Here is a 22750-nt window from a genome sequence, read left to right on the forward strand (position 1 = left end):
TTATAATATATATACAATTTTATTACTATATTCCCTTTTGTCCATTTGGATTTCTAGGTATTCTTCTCATACTTATAAGGAACAACTCATGAAAACAGATATAAAATACTTCTGGTTTTATGCCTTGATGTTCATGATTGACCCTTGTGAATTCCAAGCTATATGATATACTGCCTTAATAAAATGTTTTAAATTCAATATCATTTGTAATCAGTAACCTTTTCCAGGGGAGGACAGATAATTGATAATGCTTCTCATTTTTCTAAATGTCTAACCAATATATTTCCCCTACTACAGTGGAACTATTTTTTTTAACCAATGTTAGAGGGAAAAAATAAAATTAACATTTATTTATTTTTTAATTTGTCTTCCTCTTCCAATAAAAATGTGATTTTTTTTAAAGTGGGAAATGTATCTCTTTTTTTATTTTCAATTTACTTCCCCAATAGTTAACAGAGTATTTAGCAGAGAGTAGGCCTACAAAAATATTTGACAAATGAATGAATAAAAGAAACCATGCTTGCGTAAAAGTAGGCATATATCTTAGATGAAAGAAGATCAAATGTGCAGATTACATTTACTGAGCAGTTACTATGTGGTAGATGTGATATGTGTCTTGCTTACATTATTCTGATTTAATTCTCCCATCAAACTGATGGCATAGATAGTACTATCTACATTTTGCAGGATATAATATTGAGGCTTAGAATTAAGTGTCTGGCCTAATGTCACACAGCTAATATGTGATAGAGCTGTGATTTCTACTTAAATTGACTCCAAATTCTATGCTCTGTCTATTCTACCACACAGCCAAATATGCAATATTAACTGAGACACAGACTCTACATCTTGCCCAAGCAAATCTACATTTTGGGAAATATCTATAATAGCATTTATTATTGTTATGATTATATGGATTTTTCCTACAGCCTTTTTGTGCATGGTAGAATATAATGAATACATTATTTCTTCCCATGGCAACTTTATTCGGTCTTCACTCATTTATGCCACTATATTAAACACATCCCAGGCTATATATGCCCCTATTGTAGGTGCATTCCCAGTTCCATGGCCCTCCACTTCCCTGCTTAGCAGTCAGTTACTTGCAACAACTTTCCACTGCCGACACTGTCAGAAAACGGAATGCCACACAACAGCTAGAACCACGATAAGAAACTCAGAGGTAACTAACATATTAAATTCATCTTATTATTTGTTCCTGCCTTGCTCCCCATCTCCTGCTCCCCAGCTCCAGACAATTGCTAACTTCTAGGCTACCAAATAGTGTCCTTAATTTAATTACTACCTACTTGCACTACAATTTACTGGATGGTGACATGGGAGTAATTGATTTATCACCATCCAGTATGCCAATGGGATCTTAACTTATTGCTTACCTGTTCGCAACTCTGGCTACTGAAACTTCTTATTCTTGTAACACCTAATACATTGACTCTTTTTTTTTTTTTTTTCTCTCTCTCTCTCTCTCTTGAGATGGAGTCTCGCTCTGCTGCCCAGGCTGGAGTGCAGTAGTTTGATCCTGGCTCACTGTAATCTCTGTCTCCCAGGTTCAACTAATTCTCCTGCCTCAGCCTCCCAAGTAGCTGGGATTACAGGCATGTGCCACCATGCCCAATTAATTCTGTATTTTTAGTAGAGACGGGGTTTCGCCACGTTAGCCAGGCTGGTCTCAAACTCCTGACTCAGGTGAGCTGCCCACCTCGTCCTCCCAAAGAGCTGGGATTACAGGCATGAGCCATCGCACCCAGCCCTAACACATTGACTCTTAACACATTTTTGCTAGACTATTCACTGAATAGTATACTTGCAGCAATAATATCTTATTTAGAAAGGAGACTTCTTAGCCATCATGCTGCCCTCCCCCTCAAAAATTAAAACAAACAACAATAAAACTCTGTCCCCAGATCTAATGAGAGATTAATAGACAATACACATCATATAAATCAACTAAACTGAATTAACTTGCCATTACCGCTGCTTATACAATATGGCCCCATATTTTTAATGTAATATGTGCAAAGTGTCATGTGTGCAGGAAGCCATCCTCTATTTGTGCATGTGTGTGTGCATGTTCTATAGAGAGAGACAGAAAATAAATAATTGCATAAATAGATAGGACTGTGTATATGGCGTTATGTTACTTATGTACCATTATTGATAGAACCTCCTATAATGATTTTTTAAAACGCCATTGATCTCCTTGATTTTTATCTTGATCTTTATCTAGAGGAAACCATGTATATATTTCACATTTGAAAATGCGTACATTTCAAATAATTTTCCCTAGCATTTTTTGGAGAGAAAAACAAGTCATTAACTCAATTTAATTTAGCAGACTATGTTCATTTTATTTCCTAAGTCACTAATTGCTAAAGAGGGAATAGGTAACTATATGTAAAAGACTATGTTGAAACTTCATTAGGCTTATGTAAATATCCAACAACTACAGACACTGGCTCAAATAGGTCATTGTCTGTACTTCAATGAGAAGCAGATTGTTATGGTTGCCAAGAGTAACTCTCAGCCACAAGCCTGTGGACAGGCTAAAGCTGAACAGCTGGGTAATGCAGGCCCACAATGTACTTCAAAATATATGGTGACCATTTATTGTCGAAACTTAAACAGAGAGGGCTATGTTCTTCCCACCATGGTCAGCCTCATTGCTTAATTTATATTTATAGCTGGTCTCTCTACCATCTGTGCACACGGCCTGTGCTGCATCTCTGAGGAATTGGAGTGGCATTCTTTGAAGACCTGATTAAATAGCCAGGAAAATGCAATCCATCATGTGTAAGAGGGAAATGTAAGACAGTCACAACGGTGTCCTACCACACTTTCAGATTTTTATCTTCATTTTCTTTTACTTTCTTTTGAATCCAATGCCAAATACAATAAACAATGACCAAGAGTGTAGAAGCCACTGACAACACTCTACCATCTAGATGGAAAATAAATGAATTATCGAGATTTTCCTGGGCTCTAGTGAGGAGTTAAATGCCATTTCTGCTGAAGGGAGCCTTGACACTTTATGGTCACATAGACCTAAACAAATCAGGCCCAAGTGGAATGCAAGATACCATGAATTAAAGGCCTCCTGTAGAGTTCCTGTTATAAGTGAAATTGAACATCTATAACAGGTTGATTGAATAAGCTGAACTATTGGAAATTAGAAGGAAATAGCTTTCTATTTTTCTGCTGTAATCCATCTTCAAACACACACTGTCAGCTCTGTCCTCCCAACCCTGATTGTAACTTGGGTCCATCCTCTGGTCCTGGGGTGAGGTAAGTATTTAAAAAGCCTTATTGGCCGGGCGTGGTGGCTCATGCCTGTAATCCCAGCACTTTGGGAGGCCGAGGCAGGTGGACCGCCTGAGGTCAGGAGTTCGAGACTAGCCTGGCTAACCTGGTGACATGCTGTCTCTATTGAAAAAAAAAAAAATAGCTGGGCTTGATGGTGGGAACCTGTAATCCCAGCTACTTGGGAGGCTGAGAGAGAAGAATCACTTGAACCTGGGAGGCCAAGGTTGCAGTGAGCTGGGATTGTGCCATTGCACTCCAGCCTGGGCCACAGAGTGAGACTCTGCCTAAATAAATAAATAAATAAATAAATAAATAAATAAATAAAAATAAATTTTTTTAAAAAGCTTTATCTTTAGGTATTTGAAAACAAAACAAACAGAACCCCCCACCCCACAACACACAAACACCTCAGTGAGATCTAAATCAAAACATTCACCTAATAGTTTAAAATTTCTTTCCATCTCTCCAAGCAGACATAGATTGTAAATAGGGAAGGGGGCAGTAGGACTGCCTATCATCTGTGTTTCAGTCTCTCAGTTCGCTTCTGCCTTCTATGTAGGGCTTCCTCAGGGTCAGAGAGGGGAGGATGAATTTGGAATAAAGAGACAAAGACTGCTTTTCTCAGCTTGCCCTTTCAAAAGTCCACACTCATGGGAGGTTTCTGCATGCTTCTTTTTTTTGTGGAGCAGTTCTGTGAGTTCTTAAGAAAATTCCCACCTTAGAAATGCAGTCACTGGACCCCTGCTGGAGTTGGCAAAGCACTCTCTGGCTGACCTGCACCACCCTCCTAGCTCAGCTCCATCCAGGCAGCATCACTCTAGTGTCTTGGTTGGGACAGCCTCAGCAGACAGGACCTCTTGGGCAAAGTCCTTTCAAGAAACCTGCAGCCTTGCCTTCTTCAAGTAGAACTGACACCCTTGTTCTTCTCAAGGGTGGAAATAGAGCTCCTTCCCAATGTTGTCCTCTCCTTTCTCTTCCCTGCATTGTGGACAGCTCCAGGTGGTTTCCAGCCAGTGTGGAGGCTAAAGCTACTCCATCTTGGAAGCTAATCCACCATGTTTGTTGGCTTCTGATTAACCCCTCTTCTGGGAAGCCTATAAGATTTCCTGTTTATCTATTGTTCCTTGTGTAACAGCAGGTACTTACCATAAATCCTGCCATTAGGTCAGAAAACTTTGGTGTAACTGTACTTCCATCATCTCACACTTCCCTTCTAAGCCACCTCTCCCCTATGGTATATAAGCCCTGGGTCTGGGGGCTAGTGGCATGGGGATCCACCACGTTGTCTCAGCACTGCCAGAGACACAAATATGGCTCCTGTTCATAAGTCTTATTAAATATTTCTAAGAAACTGAATTTGTCAGCCTTTTTCTTTGGTCTCTCAGCTTCCTCAGACATTGGGGGCAGGTTTGTATAGACCATGAAACAGCAGAATAAAGTTGCCCATTTCCCATTTTTGCAATTAGCCCCCAGCAACACACACACACACTCTGCCTAAAAGGTTTTCTTGGAGTCTGTATAACTTGGCTTGTACAGGAGAGAAAATACCATGACAACCTCTCATCCTATGAATTCTAGCACTTCGAAGAATGCTCCCTCCCTGTGAGTAGTTGCAGGGATGCTCACTGGGCTTCTTTGGTCAGTGCCAAGTGATAAGAGGATACATCTTACACCTCCTTTAGAAATATGAAATCACATATATCACACTGTCCTCAGCTTTGTGGCCTTAGCTGAAAAATCAAACTTATCTACAATTCTCTTGTTCTGTGACTTGTGTAGCAGCCAGTATCAGCTTAAAGGCATCCATACTTTTGTTACTAACGATATGGTACAGTTTTTAAAGTGTGACTCACATTAGAGACCCTGATTTTAAAGATTCCTTTTCTCCTACTCATCCATTACTAGTTCAGCAGAAAATAATATACTTAGTCACACAAATGAAGCTACACTGACATGTAAGCACATCAGATGGAGGGAAAAGAAGTCCATCAGAGAAACTCATATCTCGAGCAAGAGTTAATTGCCCCCTTTTAATTCCTACATAGTTCCTTTGGCTTCTTTACTCATTTGGCATTGTTGCTCTATAGTTCTTTTATTTTTATTTCAATCAAGGGAAAAGGAGAAAGTCATCCTTGTGAGCATTGCTATGAATCTTCAGATAACTGGCTGGGGTGCATAAAATATAAAGACTTCATAGGCATATTTTAAATGATAAAAGCCAAAGAAAGACTATGTCTTATATGTTTTTCCTACTTTCTATTAAACTTACTTCAGGAAAAGATTAACACAAAAGTGAGCCATGTCAAAAGGAAGGAAATTGGTCCAAAAGAGTTGAAATATATGTAACATGACAGATAATTTTTATGGGAGATATTAATATTTGGAAGTATTTGGATGTGCATAAACAACTGTCTTGTCCCTGTTTTAACCTTCTTTAGTGTTAATCATTTCAGAGCAGCAGGATGGTTCTTTTGCTTTTATTTTTGTCTCTCCTCCCAAGAAATTGTGTTGTTTTAGAGCTGTTACATAATGGGTCTAATATCAGTTTATTCTAGTTTTTGTTTTGTTTTGTTTTTGGAGACAGAGTCTTGCTCTGTTGCCCAGGTTGTAGTGCAGTAGTGTGATCATAGCTCACTACAGCTTCAACACCCTGGGCTCAAACGATTGTCCTGCTTCAGCCTCCCAAGTAGCTGGGCTACAGGTGGCTGCCACCATGCCCAGCTAGTTTTTATTTATTTATTTATTTTTAATTTTCAGTACAGACAAAGTCTTGCCATGTTGTCCATATTGGTCTCAAATTCCTGGTCCCAAAGAGCTGGAATTATAGGCATGAGCCACTGTGCCCAGAATTATTCTAGAATTCTATAATTCAGCACTATATTAAACTTCCAAAGGACTATAAAACAAAATGACACTTTTTATAATTATAATTAAAAAGTGTAATTTTTCAAGATCTACCTGATATGGTCTGAATCTGTGTCCCCACCGAAATCTCATGTCAAATTGTAATCCCCAGTGTTGGAGGTGGGGCCTGATGAGGGGGTAATTAGATCACAGGGGCAGATTTTCCTGCTGGTACTGTTCTCCTGATAGTGACTGAGTTCTCATGAGATCTGGTTGCTTAAAAGTATGTAGCACTTCCCCCACACACACCTTTCTCCTGCACCAGCCACATAAGATGCGCTTGCTTCCCCTTCACCTTCTGCCTTGATCTAAAGTTTCCTGAGGCCTCCCCAGAAGCCCAGCAGATGGCCAGCATCATGCTTCCTATACAGCCTGCAGAACCATGAGCCAATTAAACCTCTTCTCTTTATAAATTACCCAGTATCAGATATTTCTCTACAGCAGTACGAGAACAGACTAATACACTAATTAAAAGAAGATAAGAGAAAGAGGGCCTTACTTTCAAGTGGTTATATCTATTTTTCTGCCAACTTCCATTGATTCAAGATTATATAATAATCATTGATTCAAGATTACATATAAGAAAATATGTATAGCCCTTATGTATATGTATTTATAGATGTGTGTATGTATATATTCACATATATAACTAAAATATACACATAACATATATGCAAGGTATATATTATATCTTTTATATTTAAATGGAATGCTGGGAAGAAAGGCAGACCATAAAAGAGGGAGAAGGTAATGATTTAGTGGTTATTGCCTTGAAAACCAGAGGCCCTATTATTCATGATGACTGTATCTCATTGGAGATTTTATATACACATATACATATGCACATGATTTTCTAGAAGGAATATGTCATCAATACACAATTATACACCTTAATTAATTAAATAATTTCATATTGCCATATTGCCTTTGAGGGGTAGGGAAAACAATATGGATTTTATAAACAGACTATGCATAATTTTCATTCCAGGTACCAAAGCAAAGTTCCCATCGTCTTACCAGGCTTAGGAACAATGAGCTGTGCACTGGTCTGGGCATTTCCAGCCTCATTTTCAGCCACACATTGATAAAAGCCTTCGTCTGACTTCACCACCCCAAGTATCCGTAAGTTGCTTCCTCCCTAGGGAAAAGAAAAAGCAGGTGAAATATTTTAGAAAGCAAAAAACTCAAGGTGACAAAATGACCTTAGATGAGACCAAAGTTTAATAAAACACCACAGAAGAAACAAGAGGAGAGGCCCTGAGGTGTCTCAGCTTTGCAGACATGCCCTATGCCACCTGGGTAACGTCACACATTCCCAATTTTCTTTTCTGAATTCACAGGCATCAGTTTAACCAAGAGCTACATTAAAAAAATATGCTGACAAAAATACGCATCATCCTCAATTCCTAAATGAGCAGTCAACAGACAAGTCTTTTTTAGGTATAGAAGAAACAAAGATTAGCATGAAAAAGAAATCTCACTCTTTTATTTGTTATTGAAGGAAGTTCAGGTTTAGTAGCTGCTGAGGGAAAAAAAGAAGGCTATAAATAGAGAACAAATCAAAGTTGGATATTTTCTGGAAGTGTTTGCCCAGAAAAATGTCTAAAAATTCTTTAAAAATTGTAATGGCTTTGACATATACCCTTTTGGGGTTTGGAGAGGGGAATATGGTGGATATTTTACACCCATGTGGTTCTTGTTGTATGGCTGAAATGTTTCACCTTTATAGATTAAATACAGCGACATTAACTCCTTTTATTTAGAAATTGAGCCATCATATTTTTCAAGGATGGATGATAAAATGATCCAGAGATAGCATTTAATTATACTAACTCAGTTTATCTTCAATATTAGTGTAAGAATTAGTTAAGTAAGTGAAACGTGTTAAATTAGCTCCCCTGAAGTCATTAAGAGATAAATATTACCTCATGGGGAATTCTTAATTGTTTTTAGTGTCTTGTAGTCAATTCCTAGCTGATGTAAAATTCTTTGATAAAGCTGGCTAACTTCTAATTAAGAATTTTCATATAACTTACTATGTGTGCTCAGTGTTATGTGTGTGACAGACAATGGCTTTCAAATTTCTGGAGCTGTTGAGGAAATATTTTTAAGCACAATGTAATGCAAATAGAGCAATACCTTACATTTTCTTTCACCTGTGAAAGAAGAATTTAAATAGGTTGACTGTAATGAGTCATGCTGGGAGAAAGATTATATTCAAAATGTAGAAAAAAATAAATGTTGCCTTTTACAATGTGTTCTTAAGGGCACTGAAAAATGTCCTTTAAGTGTAAGTAGCATATCCCTTAGGCATATACAACACTTTTTAAGGTGCCCATTGGCAGATCATTTTTAATTCAGCGGTAGTGGAAATAGCATCGCCTTTAAAGGAAATAATGGATCACTCTGGTATTTAAAAGTTAAAATTTTATCTTTCTTACTCTATTTCTAACCAATTAAACAAATGCAACTAAAAGTAAAAAATAATAAGTGGTGATAAAAGTGATAAAATGTCCTTTATGGATTTATTCCTTAAGAACCTTTATAATAGGCCAACATGCATGCACACAGATACTATGAAAGTTTCTGAAAGTCGACTGATTGTGGAAGAGGCACTTTGCAACAAAGTCCATTGCAATATGATGGAGAAAGCTTGTGTCTGGACTCATAGGATGACTATGCTCTATTCTCATTCTGCCCGGGAGATCTGGCTTAGATTACAGCTCTTTGAAAGTGTCATGTCTGCATCTCAAACATAAGTAGACCTAAAACCTTCTTCTTTAGCTGCAAGTTCTTTTATTTTTTATATTTAATTAATTAAATAATTAATTAATTAATTTTTTTGAGACGGAGTCTCACTCTGTCGCCCAGGCTGGAGTGCAGTGGCGAGATCTCGGCTCACTGCAAGCTCTGCCTCCTGGGTTCACGCCATTCTCCTGCCTCAGCCTCCCAAGTAGGTGGGACTACAGGCGCCTGCCACCACGCCCGGCTAATTTTTTTTGTATTTTTAGTAGAGACAGGGTTTCACCGTGTTAGCCAGGATAGTCTCGATCTCCTGACCTCATCATCCGCTCGCCTCAGCCTCCCAAAGTGCTGGGAAGCTTCAATTTCTTTGCTATTTGAAAAGAACTTTTTATCATTCTCATGTATTCATATACCTAGTCAGAACCTCCAGTGCTAACCTATACCTATAAGTGAGTTTTCATAGAGCGTTTGAAAATGAGACAAGCATTCAGCCAGTAACAGCAAAATCTACAATAATGGAAGTTATTGAGCACTCACTGTGTACCAGGGCAACAACTCAGTGAATACAGTACCACTATCCATATTATCTCCCACAATAGGGATAGAAAATGAACTCAACCTTATAGGAAACTATAAAAGTTATTCATCTTAGCTTCAATTCATTCCAGTATTCAAAATTACAAAGCAATGTGTACTGTGGTTCTTCACGGCCTCTGTATCACTGCAGCCACCAATGCCACCAGCACCCACTGTCCTTATCACCACATCACCACTGCCCTTCTCAACTGTTCATGTAGGATAAGCTGGTCCTATGAGGCAGGGCAGGAAGACAAAAGCCGTCTGTCTTACCAAGTGAAGACTTTCATAATCATAAGTAACATATCTTATAAAACTGTATTAAAATGGGTAAAAGTCAAAGAAGTAAGGGATTCTTGGCTTAAATCTAGAACTAGATTCTAAACTCTCTTTGATAAACCAGCAGTGAAACTGTGAAGCTACTCGGAAATTCTTAGGCTCTCTGTATTTCGTTTATTTTTGTTTGTTTGTATGTTTTAAAGTCTTGTCTGTAAAACCAGGGGGCTGAACTCTCTGATCACTCTTTTTCAGTTCAAAAATTCTTATGTCTAGAAAATAATTTGCTTTATTTGAATAATTTTCTTACATCACAAAATATCTCCAACAGGAACCATTTTTTTTTTCAGGAAATAAAAACAAGTGAAAAAAAATAGAAATGAATGGGATTAAAAAACAAATATGAAACAAAATAATTACCACTATCTGAAAATAATCACTAGGAATGACCACATCTCCATTCTTCATCCAATTCACAGTGGGCACAGGCTTTCCAGAGACTGTACATTCAAACTCAATATCCATGCTTTCATAGGCATAGAGGTTGGAAGGATGATTTAAAAACCATGGCGGAACTGCAAAGACAGAAAAAAAAAAGTGAGTGGGTGGGGATGTGAACTTGCATGCTGCTGAGGTCTTCGCTGAGTTTAAAACACTGCTCTGGGATAGAAAATATTTGTAATTCAAATAATTCCCTAAGCCCTTAGCTTATTATACAGGAACTATTATAAAACAAGTCTTTTGTTCCCCCAAATGCCACAAGGAAAGAAAAAAGGAAACACTATTTGAGAAAAAAAAAAAAAAAAAACATACATAATAAACATTCTGAACACCCATGTGTTTTGTATCCAATTGACTTACATGCTGAAAAGTACATAAGTCTCTGGAAACTATTCTCATGAAGTAAAGAAAGGGAAGTTGGTAGAACTGAGACAACCCAGAGTATAAGATGAGAAAGCTCAGTTGTCCTGTAATTCTAGTTTCATTAGGATTGAGTTAATGTGATGGACTCATTTTCTGTTGAAACTGGCTATAGTAATAGGGAACTACACAAAGCCTATATCACCTTTACTGTGGCCACATTCTTATTGTCTTAGCAATTACCTATTGTAGTGTATTAACTATACTGTATTATTCTTTTCTCAGCATGGTATGTGATATACTAATTTAATTTCATTTCTTAATTATCATAACACTAGTTATTCTATGATGGAAATTTGCAATTGAATGAAAATTACAAATAACACATCTTTACTAATGAATCACTAAATCTTAGTCCCTCAAAACCTTGCCTAGGAGAAAGAAATTTTGAAAAGTAATGTTTATTCTCTTCCATGGGGAAACTTAGAGCGACCTCAGATTTAAATATTCATATTGACTGAGAAGCCAGATTAAATTCACAGTGAAGTAGCACCCATGATCTTGTTTCACATGGAAAATGGATACGTATTTTTAGTAGCCATTATCAAAGGTAGACTCATATACAAACGTGTATGAGTTCTAATCTCATGTCATTTTTGTCATGCTCAATGAGTGATGAGTGATAATTTTTTGCTTAAGTAGCTGTTGTATTTTGCTCTTTCTAACAGCCATCAGCAAACTTTCTCCTGACACCAAAGTTAACGTTCAATCTTTGATGGTCATTGCCTTCCAGAAAAATAAAAGAGCTGGTAAAAACTCCCAGGATTTAAGTCCTGATTTTTCCTACTAAATGATCTCTCTCTCCTTATTTCCCTGATTAGTAACTAAATAATATTTGGACCTCTAGCACTAAACAACTTGGCTAAAATTATTTATTAATTATTGATGATATTTTTAGTATAAGGCTTTTTTGATTCCTTAGCCAAATTCACTGACAATAAACCAAAATATATCAGAAATAATACTTGAATACCTCTGAGCAGATATATTAGTTGAATATATGGAACAGTTCATTCTGCTATCTGTTTTTCCAAAGACTTTGGTCAAGGGTTCATTTACTACCCAATGCCCAACATTTACTGAGAGCTGACCATGCACAATTTATTAGCCTAAGCCCTTTATATTGATTATTCTCACTCCCACTACCTGAAGCAGGTTCTATTAGTTCCATTTTACTAATGGAGAGATTGAAGTACAAGGTGTTTACATAAGTTTCCCAAAATTATACATCTTGTAAATTGTGAAGGCAGACAGTCTGATTCCCTGCTTATGTACTAAACTGATTGGCTACAATTGTCTCTTTTGCCACTTGAAAATTCTGGTAGAAGGATAATGCAATAGTATTTCTAAAGTATCAGAGATAATTGTGATAAGCAATTAGAGTCATTAAATAAAAACACGTTTCTAACCCTCCTCCCCCTTTAAGTTCTTCTTTCCTGGTGCGATAAAATCTACCTGTATCTATCCATCCTTAGTGTTTCTGAAATCATTATGCCTACATTAGAGTTTTTCAAAATTTGGGTCACATCCATTAGAACTTGAAATTAATTGACTGGGTTGAGACTAAAATTTAAATATATACATTTATGTATATGTATACACAGAGAGAGAGAGAGAGAGAGAGTAGGATAGAAAGGATTAGGACTATAGAGGGAGAATAGAAAGGGAGAGAAGAGAACACCAAATTTATATTGAAGAAAAAAAAGAGAAGTTTCAAGAGCCCAAATAATGGAGCCAGATTGGGCTGGGTTTAAATCTCAAGTCCTTCTCTAACTACAAGTGCCTGTTACTATCCTCATCTATAACTTGAAGAATTCAGAATAATAACAGTTAATGTTTGTAAATAACAGTGCATAATTGCATGATAAATAAATAAATGCAAAAATATATTAGAGTACATCACTGGTAGCAAACATAATTATTGCATATAAATATATATAAATACATAAATATATATGGTATGTCTGTTTATGTGTGTGTGTGTGTGTGTAGCCTCTTGCTTTTTTTTCAATTTTGTTATTTCCTGATTCTCCAATTAGAGTAGTTTTCTATAATCTCAATGTCAAAAATAGTGTGCTTTACATAATAGAATTTCTCAAAGAACAAATGATTGAGTTTAAGTGATTGCTGTTTTCTAATAGTTTCATGCAGATCCACTGTTTCTCCAACTTCGGTTTGTAGGACTCATTTTCCTGTTTATTTTCTCTCAATGGAACTAAACAAAGCAAAGTTGATCACATAGTGAATCCCTAAAACCTTCTCTTATATTAATAAAATAGAGTGATTTCTGATAAACCAAGGGGAAAATAATCTGATTTAACCGTATAATTATAGTTGTAATACTGTTAAGTGCCACAGGGATGCCTCAACAATTATTTCCTGTTTACAAATGTGTATATGAGTTCTAATCTGAGTTTTGTAATTTTCTGATATTTCTTAGGTTTCCAGCATTACACTGGACGCCTTGTCTTCTCTGGCTATCTTGATATCTTTATTTCTATTCAGATTCTCTAAAATTTCACAGTATATCAGACAGCACTCAAGGGAAAAAATAACTTTTCTCACTTAAATGGGGAGTTGAAGTATCAAATAGCAATAATGTGAATCAGAAATGATTCTAAGTCACTGATAGACATTTGGGTTGATTCCAGGTCTTTGCTATTGTGAATAGTGCAGCAATAAACATGCGTGTACATGTGTCTTTATAGTAGAATGATTTTTAATACTTTGGGTATATACCCAGCAATGGGATGGCTGGGTCACATGGTACTTCTAGTTCTAGATCCTTGAGGAATCGCCATACTGTTTTCCATAATGGTTGAACTAGTTTACAATCCCACCAACAGTGTCAAAGTGTTCCTATTTCTCCACATCCTCTCCAGCACCTGTTGTTTCCTGACTTTTTAATGATTGCCATTCTAACTGGTGTGAGATGGGATCTCATTGTGGTTTTGATTTGCATTTCTCTGATGGCCAGTGATGATGAGCATTTTTTCATGTGTCTGTTGGCTGTATGCATGTCTTCTTTTGAGAAATGTCTGTTCATATCCTTTGCCCACTTTTTGATGGGGTTGTTTTTTTCTTGTAAATTTGTTTTGAGTTCTTTGTAGGTTCTGGATATTAGCCCTTTGTCTGATGAGTAGATTGCAAAAATTTTCTCCCATTCTGTAGGTTGCCTGTTCACTCTGATGGTAGTTTCTTTTGCTGTGCAGAAGCTCTTTAGTTTAATTACATCCCATTTGTCAATTTTGTTTTGTTGCCGTTGCTTTTGGTGTTTTAGACATGAAGTCCTTGCCCATGCCTATATCCTGAATGGTATTACCTAGGGTTTCTTCTAGGGTTTTTATGGTATTAGGTCTAACATTTAAGTCTCTAATCCATCTTGAATTAATTTTCGTATAAGGAGTAAGGAAAGGATCCAGTTTCAGCTTTCTACTTATGGCTAGCCAATTTTCCCAGCACCATTTATTAAATAGGGAATCCTTTCCCCATTTCTTGTTTTTCTCAGGTTTATCAAAGATCAGATGGCTGTAGATGTGTGGTATTATTTCTGAGATCTCTGTTCTGTTCCATTGGTCTATATCTCTGTTTTGGTACCAGTACCATGCTGTTTTGGTTACTGTAGCCTTGTAGTATAGTTTGAAGTCAGGCGGCGTGATGCCTCCAGCTTTGTTCTTTTGACTTAGGATTGTCTTGGAGATGCGGGCTCTTTTTTGGTTCCATATGAACTTTAGAGCAGTTTTTTCCAATTCTGTGAAGAAACTCATTGGTAGCTTGATGGGGATGGCATTGAATCTATAAATTACCTTGGGCTTTATGGCCATTTTCACGATATTGATTCTTCCTATCCGTGAGCATGATATGTTCTTCCATTTGTTTATGTCCTCTTTTATTTCACTGAGCAGTGGTTAGTAGTTCTCCTTGAAGGGGTCCTTTACATCCCTTGTAAGTTGGATTCCTAGGTATTTTATTCTCTTTGAAGCAATTGTGAATGGAAGTTCATTCATGATTTGGCTCTCTGTTTGTCTGGTATATACGAATGCTTGTGATTTTTGCACATTAATTTTGTATCCTGAGACTTTGCTGAAGTTGCTTATCAGCTTAAGGAGATTTTGGGCTGAGACAGTGGGGTTTTCTAAATATACAATCATGTCATCTGCAAAGAGGGACAATTTGACTTCTTCTTTTCCTAACTGAATACCCTTGATTTCTTTCTCTTGCCTGATTGCCCTAGCCAGAACTTCCAACACTATGTTGAATAGGAGTTGTGAGAGAGGGCATCCCTGCCTTGTGCCAGTTTTTAAAGGGAATTTCTCTAGTTTTTGCACATTCAGTATGATATTGGCTGTGGGTTTGTCATAAATAGCTCTTATGATTTTGAGATATGTTCCATCAATACCGAATTTATTGAGAGTTTTTTTTTTTTTTTTTGGAGGGATATTTATTTATTTATTTATTTATTCCAATTTTCTAAGGCTGCTGTAACAAAGTACCACAAACTGAGTGGTCTAAACAACAGAAATTATCATCTTACAGTTCTGGACCTTACATGTCTAATATCAAGGTTGGCCATGCTCACCTTGAGAATAAGAGAATAAGAAAGGATCCATGCCCCACTGTCTCTTAGCTTTTGGTAGTTCCTTAGCTTGTGGCAGCATAATGTCAAACTTCACATGGTATTCTCCCTATGTGCATGCCTGGGTCCACATTTTCCTGGTCATACTGAATTGGGGACCCACCCTGCTTTAATATCATCACATCTTAGCCATTTGTCATCTGCAATGATAAATAAGGTCATATTCAGAGACACTGGGAATCAGGACTTCAACATATGAATACTGGGGGGACATGATTCAACCCATAACAGACTTCAATAACCTCTGATGATGGAGTCACGTTATGGAAAAATCCACAATAAACTTCAGGCAAGAAAAGGCTATGTGAGAGGAAAGATGAACTCGCTGGGCCCAAAATTCCCATTTAGATCTATATTCTTTCTAACCATGTAGCTTCAGGCTCATTGCTTAATGGCTCTGAGAAAAGCAAAACAAAACAGACAAAAAAAACTCTGAAAAAGGGAATAATGGAGACTTTTCTTGACTCACAATGGTTGGAATCAAAATATTTGTAAAATCTGCCTAAAATTTTTAATTCTGTTCATGTAACATACAGCATATGTTCATAGTCTACTTAGAATTGGTAGTAAAATAATTTATGTGAAACATAAAAACCTTACAATATAGTTTTAGTTGTTTCCCATAATTTTTACACTGTATTTGTTAACTGCATTACATTTTCATACATTATAAATTGGCAAAGTGATGTTATAACTTTCATTTTAAAGACATATGTATTTTAAACTACTTGAGGGAAAATGTTATTTACCCAAATATTTACTGTTTAAAAAAATTTATGTTTATTTTAATAGCTTTTGGGGTACAGGTGGTTTTTTGGTATTATAACATGGGTCAGTTCTTTAGTGATGAATTCTGAGATTTTAGCATGAAGGGCTGTTGAATTATGTCAAAGGCCTTTTCTGCATCTATTGAGATAATCATGTGGTTCTTGTCTTTGGTTCTGTTTATATGCTGGATTACGTTTATTGATTTGCGTATGTTGAACCAGTCTTGCATCCCAGGGATGAAGCCAACTTGATCTTGGTGGATAAGCTTTTTGATGTGCTGCTGGATCCGGTTTGCCAGTATTTTATTGAGGATTTTTGCATCGATGTTCATCAGGGATATTGGTCTAAAATTCTCTTTTTTTTGTTGTGTCTCTGCCAGGCTTTGGTATCAGGATGATGTTGGCCTCATAAAATGAGTTAGGGAGGATTCCCTCTTTTTCTATTGATTGGAATAGTTTCAGAAGGAATGGTACCAGCTCCTCCTTGTAACTCTGGTAGAATTCAGCTGTGAATCCATCTGGCCCTGGACTTTTTTTGGTTGATAGACTATTAATTATTGCCTCAATTTCAGAGCCTGCTATTGGTCTATTCAGGGATTCAGCTTCTTCCTGGTTTAGTCTTGTAAATGGACTAAATGCTCCAATTAAAAGACACAGACTGGAAAACTGGATAAAGAGTGAAGACCCATCAGTCTGCTGTATTCAGGAGACCCATCTCACATGCAGAGACATACATAGGCTCAAAATAAAGGGATGGAGATCTACCAAGCAAATGGAGAACAAAAAAAAGCAGGGGTTGCAATACTAGTCTCTGATAAAACAGACTTTAAACCATCAAAGATCAAAAGAAACAAAGAAGGCCATTACATAATGGTAAAGGGATCAATTCAACAGGAAGAGCTAACTATCCTAAATATATATGCACCCAATACAGGAGCACCCAGATTCATAAAGCAAGTCCTTAGAGACTTACAAAGAGACTTAGACTCCCATACAATAATAATGGGAGAATTCAACACCCCACTGTCAACATTAGACAGATCAACGAGACAGAAAGTTAACAAGGATATCCAGGAATTGAACTCAGCTCTGCAGCAAGCAGACCTAATAGACATCTACAGAACTCTCCACCCCAAATCAACAGAATATACATTCTTCTCAGCACCACATCACACTTATTCCAAAATTGACCACATAATTGGAAGTAAAGCACTCCTCAGCAAATGTACAAGAACAGAAATTATAACAAACTGTCTCTCAGACCACAGTGCAATCAAACTAGAACTCAGGACTAAGAAACTCAATCAAAACTGCTCAACTACATGGAAACTGAATAACCTGCTCCTGAATGACTACTGGGTACACAACGAAATGAAGGCAGAAATAAAGATGTTCTTTGAAACCAATGAGAACAAAGATACAACATACCAGAATCTCTGAGACACATTTAAAGCAGAGTGTAGAGGGAAATTTATAGCACTAAATGCCCACAAGAGAAAGCTGGAAAGATCTAAAATTGACACTCTAACATCACAATTAAAAGAACTAGAGAAGCAAGAGCAAACACATTCAAAAGCTAGCAGAAGGCAAGAAATAACTAAGATCAGAGCAGAACTGAAGGAGATAGAGACACAAAAAGCTCTCCAAAAAATCAATGAATCCAGGAGTTGGTTTTTTGAAAAGATCAACAAAATTGACAGACCGCTAGCAAGACTAATAAAGAAGAAAAGAGAGAAGAATGAAATAGATGCAATAAAAAATGATAAAGGGGATATCACCACCGACCCCACAGAAATACAAACTACCATCAGAGAATACTATAAACACCTCTACACAAATAAACTAGAAAACCTAGAAGAAATGGATAATTTCCTGGACACTTACACTCTCCCAAGGAATGCATTTTTAAAACCATGCAGTTGGTTTAAATTAACAATAGGCAGCACAAACCACTCTGGTAACTGAACAACATGAACTGAATAAAAAAACAGATGGATGAGCAGATTTTATTACGAGAAAAATAAAAATAAGCATAATCTTTGAGTGGCTGTGATTCTTCCCTCAGAATAATGTAAAGCCAGCTAGTTTCCCTGGAGCCATGTGCCTTTGGACTTTCTTTGCTCATTTTTGTTGAAATACTGGACATAATAAGCCCATTAATCTTCTCTGGAATGAATATATCTGAAAAGACTAATCACACCAAATGTCTAGGATGAGTTTGCTGCCATATTGGGCTACCTCTATATCCAAAACAAATGGGTTATTTCAAGTGCCGTATCAAAGTAGTATAAACAGATAATTTCACTTTAAGGAGCCATTGTTTCACATGTAACCACATTCAGATTACTACGAAGAAAGCCATCTGGCATTGAATGTAGGTTTGGAGATAACATATTGGTATGGTTTAGCTCTGTGTGCCCACCCAAATCTCATCTCGAATTGTAATCCCCATGTGTTGAGAGAGGGATCTGGTGGGAGGTGACTAGATCATAGGGGTAGGTTCCCTCATGCTGTTCTCATGATAGTGAGTTCTCAGGAGAGCTGATGGTTTTAAAGTGTGGCACTTTCTCTTTCCTGCTGCTTTGTGAAGACATGTGTCTCACTTCCCCTTCACCTTCCGCCATGATTGTAAGTTTCCAAAGGCTTCCCTAGCCATGTGGAACTGAGTCGATTAAACCTATTTTCTTTATAAATTACTCAGTCTCAGGTAGTATCTTTATAGCAGTGTGAGAATGGACTAATACAAATAAGAGGAAAAATGTTCTTTATAAATACAAGCTTCTATGTTAAACATACCTTAACAAAATCCTCATTCTAGGTAATAGTGTTTGTAAGAGACTTCTCAATTTTGAGATGAGAAAAGCAACCCCATAATTTCTATTCTTCCTGCACCAATTGTTGTTGCCAAAGTAACTGTATTCAGCTAACTTGATCTTTAAATGCATACTCCTTCCTTCCTCCTTTTAAAGGAAGGGGCTGTGATGATGCATCTTCTGTCCTATTCAGCGCCTCTCTCCTGGCTTTTTCTTACGTGACAAGTGACTTGAAGTCTGCTTAATGTTTCTCTCTAGTTTACTTTCTCCTACCTACGTATCTGTATTCTCTGATAGGATTGGTTGTTGAGATTTACATTTGATTCTCCATATGAGTGTCTCCCACACATACCTGACTATACTGTCTAAAAATTTAGGTTAAGTTGGTTTCTAGCCTTAAGAGAGCAGAATGTATTACACATTGGAAACAAAAGCATACTTAAATTACATTCTATTAATAATGATTGGCACTTATACTGTACTTGAAAAAATGGATTTCAAGGTATGGATTTTATTCTAAGTATTTTCTATTCCAAAAGATGTTTCAGTGTCGTCTGACAGTGATTATTTTCATGATGAGGGGAATGTGTTTGGGTGCTCTGACAACTTCTGGAATATGCTTTAACTTTTTTCCTGACACAGGTGTAAGACCAAGTGGGAATATTTAATTTTACATATGTTTTCTCAAATGAAAGTAAATACATGATTACTGAAAACTACATGACAGAAAAGCAGTTGATTCTACAGCAATTCATCCCATTGTGAAATCAATCTGGATATGAATTCACTAAGCTACTAACGCCTTAAGAACATGGATTGTCTTATTTATATTTGTGTCCCCAAAGCCAAGCATGGGACAGGTGCTTAATAAATATTTGTAGATGACCAGGCATAAGTGTAGTTCAGTCCTCACAGGCAAACCCTTTGGATTCAGTCAGCTTCTGGCTGCAGATGAGTAATCGCTTTGGAAAATCTAAGCGGGAAACAACATTTAAGATATAAGGGGATTCTTTTATTCTAAAGTTAATGCGAATTGCATCTATAGAATACTAGAACAAATAGTAAGCTATTCTGCTATCATTGGCAATGACAATGTTTCAATAATCTTAGAGAAATAAAATGTTAGACCTTTGAATTTTATTTTCACACCCTAATAGTATACTTATTGTGAGCAAATTTTCTGAGAAATGCTTGCTGCCATCTAAAAATTCTGCCGTATGTGCTGTGGGAATGAAGAACATTTAGTGTCCTTCATATATGCTAGGAAATGATTCTAGATCTCTCCACACAATTTTCTTCAGTCAGACAAATATTCCCATTACCCTTCCTTAGTTCCAGTTCTTTCTGTAATCAGAGTTGCTTCTCTCTACATCCAGACTAAGCTTTCCATCTCTCTAATTGTGGAGCCTAGGATCAAACTGAGAGCACAATTTTGTGAGACTCAAACCACTGACAATAATAATAGGAGGCTTATCTTCGGGTCCTAATTCTGTATACTTACTGACATTATTGCTATGCTTTTGTTAATATAGTGGCAGGAAATAATTTATGTGCTATCGATGACCTTTGATAGATATTGGCAACTCTCCAACAATTAAGCATGCGTGTGTGTGTGTGAGCATACATATACACACATATTTATATTTATATATATCCTCATATGAGATAATTGTATGTATTCTCTGATGAGAATTAAGATTTTATATAGTTGGTCCTTCATATCTGTGGGTTCTACAGTCAAGGATTCAACTGACTGCAGATGAAAAAATAACAACACAACTATAAAAAATAAAACATGCAAATGCAATTTAACAACCATTTACACAGCATTTACACTGCATTAAGTTAAGTAATCTAGAGATGATTTAAAATATATGGGAAGATTTATGTAGGTTATATGCAAATATTACAACATTATATATCAGGAATTTGAGCATTCACAGATTATGGTATGTGCGGGAGATCCTAGAGCCTAGATCCTGTGCCCCACAAATACTAAGGGACCACTCTTCCTCTATATAAAATATATGATCACATAGAATAAAGTGCCCTGTGCACATATAGACTCACACAAATATATATCCATACATATACAATTGATAAACCTCTTTCTCTGTCCAATTTTCTATTTTAGCTGTGAACTAAATGAGACCATGTTAAGGAAAACAAGATGTAAATGTTAAATCACGTGTGTTGTTTGATGCCACAAATAAATATCCAAAGTAAATGATCCATTTCCTAACAACGCATACTGACACAAATCTGAAAGCTATTATTTTTCCTCAGTCAAATATTTTCTAGTATTCCCTGTTGGTATTTGAGAGGAAAAGATGTGGCTATTCTAAAAGTGTAGAATAAATGTTTCTGTCATGCAAGAAAACTATTTCTCTGTATTTTTAACTGCATTGAAGAAGTACACTCAAACATAATAGAAAATTTGTTTTTCACATGTCTTATTAGTAGATTTTCTATGAGGGAATTCCAGATTATAACATGTAACTGAATTTCCCTCTCTTAATTCCTAATGAAATAAAGAGTAAATCCTAGTATATACATCGACACATAAAAATCACCCACAGCAGTCAAAGAATGAAAAGAAAGCATAGCAATAGCAAATAACAACAACAAAATCAAAACAAGTGTTTCTGGAGTAGAATAGAAAAAGGAAGATTTACTTTCTTATCTACCTTAAACCTCAGAAATTGTCCTGAAATTTGGGGGAAAGCCTAAGAATTCTCACTAACACCTTTGAACATCAATCAATGCAAAATTATGAATAGCCTCAAGTTTCTCTTGTGTTTGTATGTGTGTGTTTGAGATAGAGTCTTGTTCTGTTGCCCAGGCTGGAGTGCAGTGGTGCAATCTCGGCTCACTACAACCTCCGCCTCCCAGGTCCAAGTGGTTCTCCTGCCTCAGCCTCCCGAGTAGCTGGGATTACAGATGCACACCACCATGCTCTACTAATTTTTAGTGGAGACAGGGTTTCCCTGTGTTGGACACACTATTTTCTCACTTCTGACCTCAAGGGATCTTCCCATCTCAGCCTCCCAAAGTGCTGGGATTAGGCATGAGCCATCATGCCTGGCATTTCCTTTTCTGATTGAGAAGAAGTTGCGATTACTGTTGAGGAGACACACAGGAGATGGAGGTGGCTTTAAGTAAAGGTAAGGCTTGTGGACCACCAATGAAATGAAGATCTAATTCAACCTGAGAACAGCCCCTTCTCCCACAAACAGGAGTAGGAGACAGTACTAGCCAGCAAAGCTATGTATCCTAAATGAGTTTGAATGCTGCTTCAACTAAACTCATTCCCCTACCATACTTGCTGGTTATTTAAAAATGCACAAAATGTGAAACACCTAGCCTTCAAACAGGAGCTTAAGGGATCCCAAGAACAATGGCAAATAAGTCTAGAAGTAACCTATACTACATTAGAGTAAGTAGAATGTCTGGACAGTGCCACTCCCACGTGATCAAGATAAAAGACAGGCATAATAGAGAAATATAATACACCTGACAGCAATGCAAAAGAGTGAGAGAAAAAGGGGTTTGGGGAGCGAGGAAGAGAATAGAGAGATTTAATGTAAGAAACAAAGCACTTAATCCAGAAGAAAATATAGGGTAGAGAAGGAAAGAAACTTTTCAAGTTGCTTCACACAACGGATTCATTTAAAATGAAAATAAATTCAATAAAGCTAGAGGTCAAAGGCTAGAGGATAAAACAACAGAATTAAATGAAAGGGGAGTTAGTGGACCTAAGGAAATGAATCAAGGACCAAAACAACATCATT

At 36.8% G+C, this 22750-nt stretch overlaps 1 protein-coding gene across 1 annotated transcript in view; it reads right to left on the reverse strand.

Annotated features, from left to right (window-relative positions):
• Positions 1–22750, reverse strand: part of DCC (DCC netrin 1 receptor) — a 1221566-nt gene that overhangs the window by 478761 nt on the left and 720055 nt on the right. Inside the window, exons 6-7 of the mRNA XM_025365180.1 lie at positions 10243–10397; positions 7243–7363 (exon numbers count right to left, since the gene is read on the reverse strand). Coding sequence (XP_025220965.1) covers positions 7243–7363; positions 10243–10397 — 276 coding nt within the window. The remainder of the gene's footprint in view (positions 1–7242; positions 7364–10242; positions 10398–22750) is intronic.

The sequence above is a fragment of the Theropithecus gelada genome, chromosome 18, assembly GCF_003255815.1.
Source record: "Theropithecus gelada isolate Dixy chromosome 18, Tgel_1.0, whole genome shotgun sequence".
Classification (NCBI taxonomy): domain Eukaryota; kingdom Metazoa; phylum Chordata; class Mammalia; order Primates; family Cercopithecidae; genus Theropithecus; species Theropithecus gelada.